The 11705-nt window shown below is 41.0% G+C and overlaps 1 protein-coding gene across 1 annotated transcript in view; it reads right to left on the reverse strand.

The window, feature by feature from the left end:
• Positions 1 to 10481, reverse strand: part of nhsl2 (NHS-like 2) — a 132189-nt gene extending 121708 nt beyond the window's left edge. The window contains exon 1 of the mRNA XM_069671738.1: positions 10137 to 10481. Coding sequence (XP_069527839.1) covers positions 10137 to 10242 — 106 coding nt within the window. The 5' untranslated portion in view covers positions 10243 to 10481. The remainder of the gene's footprint in view (positions 1 to 10136) is intronic.
• Positions 10482 to 11705: the final 1224 nt, after the last annotated feature.

Raw genomic sequence — 11705 nt, forward strand, 5'->3', positions numbered from 1 at the left:
CTCACCAGTTCCATCTAAACCACCTGCTATTCCTAATGCACACGACAACCATTGCCGGCTATCTCCAGCATCCACTACCCTCACCAGTATCCATTCACCACCTACCGCTTTCAACACTGGCTGCTATCCCCAACGATCACTATCCAAACCACTTGCACATGATAGCCATCGCCCGCCAACTCCAACTTCCACGATCCCAGCCACCCACTATCCTCACCATTCTTCATTCCCCACCTACCACTTTCTCCACCAGGTACTGCTACTGCTGTGACGGCGTTTTCTCTTTCCCCTTCCTAATGCCCCAGATGTATGATTCAAGAATGGACAATTTAGTATGATTTTGGAGCGGCATGGAGCCACCCATATCTCAATCTGATTGTCTTCGGAAGAAGCTCTTGATGCAGCAACATGGACTGAAGTTAAACATTTGCTAATACTACCTATATAGGATTAATACAAAGGGGCTTAAGTTCCCCTTGAAGTGTTTTGAGCTCTCACACCATAGTTCAAGTTTATATCCATCCCAGCGTCCTCTCTCTGACTTCTCTGCACAAAGGATGTCACACTTTATGGACTTCAGAGAAACACTGTTGCTGATGTAAAAGCACAAGTGGACGGTGCTTCGTCTTGATATATTTGACTTGACTCAGTGTAGAAAATCTTGTACCCCAATGCTAAAGGTGTTGGTGACGCTATAGCATCCTCAAACCTAAAGACAAGCGTCTCTCTCTGGTTCACACTGCAGCTGGACGGAGCGAGGGATGACATGAAGAGGGGAAGAGAGAGATAGAGATACACTTTAAATGATTTGCATGTGAAATAGACTGGCACTTAGATCAAAAAGTAGAGCTGGGAGGAAACACACACACACAGTCTCGTCAGTGTGTGGTGACAGCAGCAGTGTGTGCGCAGGGAAGCATGTGAGGTTGATTACAGAATATTTACTGCTGAGTCTGTCTAGACAGAAAGAGAGCGAGAGAGAGGGAGAAGAAGAGAGGGGAGGAAGGAAGGAAGGAAGGTAGGACGACTAAAAGAAAGTAAATAAAGGAGAGGATGCCAGAGAGAAGGGTACTTGTAGAGAGATAGGAAGGAAGGGAGTATTAGCGAGTAAGGAAAATACATTTTAGTAAAAAGGGGAAGGGGAAAAAAGAATGGAGTGAATGAATGAAGTAGGATGTAAAGATGTAAAGAATGGACCTTGTTATTAAGGCCTCCCTCATTGATTTAAATTGGTTGGAATAAATAACACTAAACCTGTCAGGTTGTAACCTTTATAAAGGTAGGAGTTATTGCTACCGTTTAATTAGACTGCCGTAAGCCCCCTGACAGATATAGCAGAGACATTATGTCCACTTTAAGGTTCTTTAAAGTCAAAACAAGTTACTAGTTCTTGAAGATCTCAGTTTTGTTCTCTTTGGCGACACCTATGGCGATAAGCGGTAATTGCGGGAGCACACTTCCCAGATATCCAGACAGTGTCGCATGTGTGACATCCACGGTTGGCTCCGGTTGTAACTTGATTTTCCTGGCTGACGGTCGCTTTCCTTTTTAGAATGTTTGCTTCATCTGAGCGTCAAATTTGTTTCTTTTTCTTTGGATTTTCACTTATTTTTGAAGTTGTAACATCGATCTTTTCTTTGTTTGTTCAGCCATAGTAGATTACTGTTTACTCGCAACAGTTGCAGAGACCGGATAAGCAGCCGCTTAGCTCCGCCTACCCTCTCTGGCAGACCAACCACTGCTGGGTGATGGAAAACGCGTCACTAACTTGCGATTTTTTCAGTGAAAGTCGCACCAGACACCCAGTCTGTAAGACTGCAAATGCAAAGGCTTTCATCAGTGGGCCATAGACTCAATCACCATTGTGTTACGTCATTTGGCGAAAGATAGAGACTTAACTGACATTTATTTAAATGAAAATCTTCGAGATTATTACTTTAAGACGGTCGTCACCATAATGCTTCTTTGGAACCAGAAGTGACCATATATTGCTACATCTCTATCCTGATTGACAAGTTGCTGGTGGCGTCTTGTCAATCACAGGTAGCCACGTCCTAAAATGTACCCTGCTTTATGGTCATATTTGTCTCTATATGGGAGCATAATTTACAAAATAAACATCATACTGTAAAAGAAGGTTGAGAGCAGAAACTCATAAGGAAGGGTGGACAGTTTACTGAAGATGTTAGAGAACATCAACCATCAAAAACCCCAAATAGGCTCTTGAGAAGGGCGATGATGTTTGACATGTTTGAAGGTGTAAATCACCTCAGTGTTTAGGTGTCCAGCTTGTAGGTTCACAATTTGGTTCTAACCAAGTGTTTGGACGTAGCATAACAAATACACTGCAAAACCAGAGTACACTACCGCTTCGCACCACAAAGGAAAAGTTAGCAACTAGCTGCTAAACATAGTTAAATATTTAGCAGCCAAGGAGCCACATAGCTCCCCCAGGAAAGTGAATTATGCTTCATTAAGTGGTCAGTGGTGGCACAATCAACTTAATGAGGTAGTAATATGTCAGTGATTACAGCTTGTTGTGCTGCCCCCTAGTGACCAAAACAACCTTTTAACACTGCTTAAATATGGCAGAACATACACAACAATATGAAAAGTAGATTTGTAGGTGACTTTTAGTCCATTCCCTCTCAATTTTTTCGTCTGTATAAATATCTTGAAATAAATAAAACATAAGCGAACAAAAAGTAATTCCCTTTTTTTGAATACAAACCTTGAACGACCTTGACTGTGAGCAGACTTTGTGCCAAACTTGATGGAGAGAAAACTGCACTGTCAGACAGCACATAAACAACGGACAAGTGTGTCATTGTCATGCAGAGCTAGTATGATTCACACACACACACACACACACACACACACACACACACAGGAGGTAACTTCCAGATGGGCAGCATTCCCAAAACCTGTCTTGTTAGCCACAAGCCGAGTTTTTACACCCACAATCAACACACACGCTCATTACACAATCGCTTTGAAACAGGAAGTGAGTGTGATGTAATTTGTTTTGTACACACACATAAACAGAAACCACATGGCACATTTTTCACACTGCAACACCCACTTGAAATCTATACTGGTGGCCTGAGGCGGCTACCTAATATGGACACACACACACACACACACACACACACTAATAGAGAGCCTGATGAATGATGCATTCCTTCACAGAGGGCATCGTACTACAGTAACACTCTTTCATTTCCAGCCGCCCACTCACCAGTTCATCTCTCTTCCCCTTCCTTTTTCAGTTTTAATCTTTCACTGTATATTCTCGTATTTTTGTCTCTTTCCTCTTCTCCTTTTCTCTTCCACCTCCATCTTTTACACGTTGGCCAGACCTCCCTCACATTTCCAATCATCCATCTATCTCCATCTCCTTCATTTGCTTATCCTTTCCTCTTTACATTTTTTACCACACATCCCTTCTTTCTTCTATTCTTTTGTTTCTATAACATTTTCACTTACCTTCCCTCTAGTTCTGCCTCTTTTCCTCTCCATATTTTCATCCATAAGTGCATTATATTTACACGTGCATATGCTGCCAAAGCATAATTTAAATTAAAAATAAAAGTTTCACATTTTTGGAAATATTCTTATTCAGTTTTTGCGCCGAGTTCCACAAGAAAATTGACACCAATTTTGTGTCTGTATGTTCATTACGGAGCTAGAGGCAGCAAGCCAGTAGCATAGCTTAGCATGACGACTAGAAACATGGGGAAATAGCTAGTTTGGCTCCTTCCAAGTTCGACACACAAACCACACTAATAAAATTGCAGCATATTATTTGTTTAATCTTTATACGAACAGAAAAATTGGGGAGTCAAAAATAGAAACAAGCTAGCTGTTTCCCTCAGCTAAGCTAAGCTAACCTTGCTCTCCTTGTTTCGAATAGATTTTAATCTTCAGCTTCATATTTTCATGATATTTGCATAACCTAGGTTGAGAAAAAGTTTGATATTTTGGAAAACAGACTTAATAACGAGGGCTAGCCGAGAAAATCGATACCACTTATGTGTCTGTAAATTCACTACAGAGCTAGAGGCAGCAGGCTAATAGCATAGCTCAGCATGACAACTAGAAACACAGGGAAATAGCTAGTCTGGTTCGGTCCAAGAAATCCACACTAATTAACATGCATATTATTTGTTTAATCTTTATACAAACAGATAAATTCGAACAAGGTGTCGTTTTATGGGGATTTATAAATAAAAACAAGCTAGCTGTTTCCCTCTGCTAAGCTAAGCTTAAAACCTGGTAGTCTTTGTTCTCCTTGTTTCCCATAGATTTTAATCTTCAGCTTCATGATCTCATGATATTTGCACATGCATGTATTTTCATACTTATGATTCTATGTTTATTACAAGGCAAGACCAAAAGGCTATTAGCTTTGCTTAGCATAAAAAAATACAAACGGGGGGGAAAAGTTAAGGCTGAATCTGTTCTTCTTGTTTGTTTTACACATACACAAGAAGAAAGTTTAAAAAGAAGTGGTTGGGATTTTATTGGAAGTCATAGCTAAAAGCAAGCTAGCCGTTTACATCTGCTTCTAGTCTTTATGCTAAGCTAAGCTAACAACCTACTGGCTCTGGTTCCAAACTTACATACAGACATCAGAGTGGTGTCAATCTTCTCATCTAACTCAGCAGCAGGAAACAAATAAGCAATACCTCTATCTTTCTTATCTTGTTTGCTCTTGTATTCTCTTTTTATCTTATGCATCTTAACGCCTCTTTCCCCTTTTCTCTTTGTTTTTTTTCACACCTCTCTGACCTTGTTTTCTCCTTCTTGTTCAACTAATCCCTTATTTTTCTGCCTTTTTGACTTCCACTTATTCTCTGTCTGCCCTCTGCACTCTCTCTGACTGTCGTTCACAAACTGGTTTCCGTCATCGCTCAGCAATCTGCAGAACGCCACAGCGAGCGAGGGAAGAACAAGAAAGGACAGAAAGCTGTGACAGAGTACAAGCAGAGTGACAGTTTGACGAACAAGACAAATCTGACAGCTGAACAGAGATAGAAGCACTGCCGGGGGAAGAAAAGATTCTTGGGTGACAGAAGATGAAATTTAACCCACAATCTGCACGCTGTAAAACAGACGTACAGTTATATTCTCTGCAGCAAAACAAGCTTTTCTGACGCAATGAACACATTATTTAATGTGGAGACATTTCCTCTCACAGATGTGGACACGGATGAGACAAAGATGTCATGTGAGGACACTTTGAGGTCACAGGATATTCTACAGGAAGTGCTGATGGTAAAATAAAAAAGTTAAATCTTACCAAAGCTCAGAGCGGTCACATGATATTACTTTCATATGATAGTTTTTCCTTCTCAATTCATTTTGTCAAGTTGTGTAATAATACAAATATAATACCATTGAATACAATACAAACTTTGTACAATGCTTAACAATATGTTCAGATATGACACAATACGCCACAGTATTTAGGAATAATACAATTCCATGCAATCTCTTTGTATCTAAGTAACAATAATTCTAATTTCATATAATACGATTCAATAAAATACCAATATGAAGCTTTTTGTCGTTATACTGATGTGCAAGATACAACAAAATTGTGATGCCGCTCCCAGTCAAACCAATCAATATCATCATTATTTTACAAGAAGTTAAAGTGACCCTCTCGAAGATCCTGCAAGTGTTGCGAGTAAACAGTAATCTACTATGGCTGAACAAACAAAGAAAAGATGGATGACTACAGATACAACTTCAAAAATAAGTGAAAACCCCAAAAGAAAAAGAAAGAAACTCGACGCTCAGATGAAGGCAAACAGTCTGAAAAGGAAAGCGACCGTCAGCGAGGAAAATCAAGAGTTACAACCGGAGCCGACCGTGGACGTCACACATGCAACACTGTCTGGATATCTGGGAAGTGCGCTCCTGCAATTACCGTTTATCGCCATAGGTGCCGCCAAAGAGAACGAAACTGAGATCTTTGAGATTCTAACTTTAAATTTCCATTAATAGGACATTTTTCAGCGGTCATCTAAAAAACCTCTATTGTATCTCAAAATTGTCATGAACATTTATTCATTTTAAATTATGAATTTAAGATGTACCAATCACTACTGATAGTCGACCATTTCAGAATCACAATCAGGTTTTTTTGCCAGGTAGGTGTACACATACAAATAATTTGACTTGGTGGAGTTACTGGTGCATCACGGTAAACTTAAAATATAATAAAAAAAATAGGAAACAAAGTGAACAGCAGTACTAGTGTCAAGAAAATAAAAAAAATTAAGTAAATATAAATATGAAACAGTGTTATATTAAATATGTAAAGTGTATCTATTTGGTACGAAAGAGTTGTATTTATTGCACAGGAATGTGCAGAATGCTAGCAAGGGAGTGTGCCAGATATGTAAGCATAAATACAGAGATAATCTATTAGTTTACATCAATAAATAAAGTCTTAATAAAACAGCATAAGTGAGAAGACTGTTGGTTTATGTTGTCAATATAAAAGTGATCTAAATCTCTATTATTGTGATAAACTTGAAGAAAATGGAACAACAGAAGATCTCTGAAGAAAACAGAACAATGAATGTCTTAACAAACTTCCTCTGACGAAGTGAGACAAACAGATTCAAGTGCAGCTGCCTGAGGTGAGCGTGAGGCCGGTGGAAGACGCTCTAAAATTACCTAAATCTGCTGAATCGAGCGAAAAGCAGCTGAGGGAAACACTTTAATTAACACAAAGCCAGATCCTCCCTCTGTTTAACAACAGAACAAAGACGAGACTGTTGCTTTCTGGGCCAGCAGCTGCCTGCAGGGATGGAGACGCTGCTTTGCAGGGTCGCTGGTTTGAGTCCCACAAAAGCAGGGAAAACAGAATTAGAGAATGTGAACGAGGAAAGATGATGGGGAGAATTTGAACGAGGCATTTTAGCTGATATCAATCTATTTGATATCTATAATTTGAGCATAAGACAGTTAATTCCTGTAGATTTCGAAGGGGGATATAAAACGTTCACATCACTTTTTTTTGTCTAAAACCATCGAATCTAACATAAAATTATTAATATAAAATATTAGCAGCAGTTAAGTCCAATGTGATGAGGTGTGTCTTATTGTCCAGAGCAGGACATGCCATCGCCATCGGTAAGCCTGTTTCTATGTTTGTGTTGTGCTTTTGCAGCTCTGAGGATATGAGTCATGATCATGTGACGCTATGGTGGTGCAGCTTTGTTATCTCAAGATAGTGAGATAACTAAGACGAGAAAACAATCGGAAATCACTCGTTATCAGAGGAAAACGGAGGAAATAAAACGTATGCATGTTTCCGCTGAAATTTAAGTTACTCAATACATTTTTTTTACACGAGGTGGCTTTAAAGGAGCGGTTCGCCCCTGAAGAAAGACGCTGTCAGTCAAAGCTGGTGTTCTCTGTAATCAATAGAAGCAATAATATTTGAAATTGGCACCACAGCTGTGGAGAAAGTTGTACAAACAGCTCGTGGTTTCGCCCATTCTAGATTCCTACAACCCCCAGTGTGCATTGCGCCCCTCCCTCTGAAAGGAACGGCGCAGCGAGTTTCGCTTCAGAGCTACAGAATCCAAAATACGACGAGAATATACCGGTGGATCATCTGAAAAAACTTCAGGTCTGCAGTCTACATTTCAAACTGACAATTTTGAACAAGACATGACATCGGAGGCGGGTGTCCTAGATTGAGGAAGTGTAGTTCAGCAAGCTCCCTGGCCTTCGTCAGATGACGTGTTTAACGCAGTGTGGCGGAGGTTTTTTCCAGGGCCCATTGGTGAAGCGCATAGCGTCCTCCAAAGGCACAGAGCCAAATTGCATTTTTGTTCTACCTTAATAGCATTAGCTCCCCATGATAGCATGATAGGACTGAGGTGAACTGGCCCTTTAAGTGTTAATATTGAGGCAATCTCATAGAGATGAAGCTCCAAACAAGACAAACTAATATATCAAAAGGATAACAGATGTCTTGTTCGTTGCACGAGCCCAACGGGATGTTTTCAGGTTCCTTTTTTTACGCTATAAAACGTTCATAAAATGAGTGACTGATGTTGTTGATTCCATTATAAGATCAGAAAGCCAATCAAACCGTTAATGCACTGTAACAAGACTCTTAAAGAAGAAGTTGTTTGTTGTAAGTCCCATCATCTCTCTTTCTTCTCCCATCTGCTGCCAGTTTTATGTTTTTACAGCTAAATTAACTTCTAATGTTTGTGTCGGGACCAACTCCGAGGATAAATCACGTCCAAATCAGCGCTAATTAGAGGTTGTGTTCGAGCGCGTGTGTTTCTGTGTGTCCAAGTCCCTGGAGGAGCAGCTTCGCTCTGCTGTCACATGACAGGAGGGACGTTGATGAGAGGGAACGTTTCCAGGAAATCTTTTATGTTCAGGTGCAAAAAGCTCATCTATAAAACTTTCACTCGCTTCTGCTCCCATGTTTGACTTTCAGAGGAGTAAAAATGTGACTCTGTGTTACCACAATGCCCTGCTAGAAGTCTGAAATGTCAACCCTGTTTCCTTCTACTCGGCTGCCTCCAGACCCAGACCCCCCAGGCTGAGCGTGAGTGTGTTAGACTTTCTGTATTCAGCCTGTTGGGCGTTCACCCCAGAAAGGACACAGCTAGTCGTCTGCAGGAGGTGCAATGAAACCACAACAACAGGGAATCTTCTGCACAGATCTAATAGTGATGTGAATAATGCACTGACTACTGACAACTAAAAACAGGGACGAACATGCACACGAGGAATCGTATTTTTAGCCATTTGCCATTTAGCCGTCGTTCAGCCTCTCCAACAACAGAGTTTTCACACGACACGGACAAACAGCCTCATTTGAAACTTCCGGGTACGTTTAAATGTCAGCCTGTGAGTCGCTTCTTTTAGAGACGTTCCACTCCGACACACAAAAGATCCAACAGAGAGGCAGATGGAGAGCTCGTGAGTCAGGCTCATCTCCGCTTTTTTCTTCTTGAAAAACATTGAAGACATTTCCGTCAGGACAACAAACATTTCCAGGTGAATTACAAACACTCTCTGGGAGTCAGAGGGCCGGGACATGTGAGCAGAGCGGCAGCAGACCTCCTTCGGCCCGAGGCGGGACGGCACGAACAAACACCAGCTTGTTGTGTTTCACTGTCACACAGCAGAGCGGGACTTTCTCTACCCAGAGAGTCTCATGGGGAAAGATATTCATTAACTTCTGATGGATATTTATTTCCTTTCATAAATGGACACACCCTTCAACAAACTACAAAATAAGCAAGGCAGCGCTAGCCAGAGATACACCGATAAGTCATCAACTATCTCGTCCTATTGAACATCAATTATACAAATTCTAAAAAGTCTCTCTCTCCTTATGTCTGCTTGTGCTTGCGTCTCCCTGTCGTAAAAAATGATGAAGCGCCCTCTGGTGGTCCTTCCAGTGGATAAATGATGCATGTTTCAAAATTAGGTGGCCTCCACGCATGCCTACGTGTTACACAATGTGCCCTCATGGTGTGCCTCTATAGTTAAAAATGCCCACGTTGATGTTTCTGAGTGCTGGTGCCCCATGGCAGACAGTGGGTGCCCCCCTTTTTTTTTTTGCCCTGCCCCTCAAACAGCCTGAGTACGCCACTGCATGCAGCTTCATTTTTGCGCTGCCAACTGATGACAACTGATGTTTTTTGAATGCTCACTCACTTAAGACTACGGTGGCCGACAAGGGCAATCAAGCTGCAGCAGCCTGAACGGTTTCCAATGGAAGAAAGAGGCTGTCAAAAAAACGTCCAAATGAAACGATGGAAACACGCTGCAAATGAAAAAACATGCTGCAAAAGGCCGAAACAAATGCATAAACATCAAACGCCCTGCAAAAAAGAAACAATGCAAAGTCAAAAAAAACATGCAGAAAGAAATGGAAGTGGCCCTTGTCAGCCACCGTATGATACAGTATTGATGTACGATACTCAGCCCTCGCAAACCGTAAGACAGAATCTCACCAACTTCTGAAACAACAGAGAAGGCAACATGTTGACGCACGTCACTTAAAACACTTCAGCAAATCAAGACAGCGAAACAAGCGACTAACTGGGCATGTGCAGGACGGAGACACACATCATATCTACCTTTAAAGAAGTGCACTTTAGAGAAGGAGTCTGATCTCTTCTCCTCCTCCTCCTCCTCAGCTTCCGTCCTCCCCTGTGCGGGCGATCGCCTCCTTCTCCAACGCATCACTCCTTACGCTCTTTCTATCTATAAATCTCTCCTACTCTTACTTTCACCAACACTCTCTCTCTCTCTCTTTTAGTCTATCCGTCTATGTGTCCACTTATTCGCCCTCCTGCTTTACTCCCCTCTTCCTCTCTCTCTCCATCCTCACCCCTTTGATTACTCTCTCTCCCCCTCTCTCGCTCTCTCTCACGAGGGATCGTTCTGGCAACACAACTTACAACAGTGACAGTTCACATGATAACCAAAACACTGTGTGTGTGTGTGTGCGTGCGTGTGTGTTATCTTCCCACATACCTGCATGTGATTTCAAATGTGACGTCAGAATCAAACTATTTATATATTTATGAGTGTTTCTGCTTTTAGCAGTATAAATATATCAGTGTGCATATTTCCACACGTGTATATTTGTGTGTGTGTGTGTGTGTGTGTGGACTCGCTCACGCGCCACGCTGCACTTTGTTCTGCTGCGTCAGCCCTGCCCACACACACACACACACGCAGGCAGAGATAAATACACACAATCAAAACGCAACACACACAAAAACAACAGATGCTAAACACACACCTACATGCAGCGCTTATTCCTCCAGCACACACACATCATTGATTTCTTGCAGTATATTCAGCATGTTTACTTATACCTGTGAGCAGTAATTTTTCATATTTATCTTGTTTTGTTCCTGCAACATGTGAGTGTTTATGTAACTCTAAATACCTGCAAATATCTTTATGGATCAATTTCTTCTTGCCTTTTTTAATTAGCAGTTAAACACTGACTTGTTTATTCTGAATGCACTTGTTTGTTGCTTTTCGTGTTTATATTTCTCGGATTATATCTCTCGGATTTACAGTGAATATGGTCGGAGATGAAGAGAGACCTGTCTGTGTTTTATGTCTGAAAAGTCTGGCAGCTAAAAATGTGTTTGTTGTTTTTTTTAGCACAGACTGAACTTTATTGTTATTGTTCTGAAAAAGTTATTGCACATTTTATTATATTTCTGTTTGAAAAAGTCTGATGGAGCAATTAAAATATTTTTTTTTGCACAGCAAATGACTCAGAGAAAAGTGAAAAGAATGGTCACAATCTTGGCTTTCTTTCAATAAAAGTTCAACTTCACCCATTTGTGACTATTTTGTTGGGGCGGGGGGCCTGGAAATGTTTCTTTCTCCAAAGGGGGGCATGACAGAAAAAGTTTGAGAACCACTGCTTTAGTGTCACTGCATCGTTAAAAAACACAACGAAAATCTGGAGTGCCACTCCTGAAAAGTGCTCAACACACTCACTCGCGCATTCACACAGTAAAAAATAAGACATAATGACTAAAAAGTATAAGCATTAAGTGATAAAAGTTATCCCTCCAAAAGATAGTGCACACTACCACATAAAAAAAGCTAACTCTGGTACAATGTTTTAAATGGCAGCCAAGCTAGCAGGGAACGTTCCCTTTGGCTAACATTAGCTA

The sequence above is a fragment of the Semicossyphus pulcher genome, unplaced genomic scaffold (assembly GCF_022749685.1).
Source record: "Semicossyphus pulcher isolate SPU_LCO1_2020_fin unplaced genomic scaffold, fSemPul1.0.p SCAF_21, whole genome shotgun sequence".
NCBI classification, from domain to species: domain Eukaryota; kingdom Metazoa; phylum Chordata; class Actinopteri; order Labriformes; family Labridae; genus Semicossyphus; species Semicossyphus pulcher.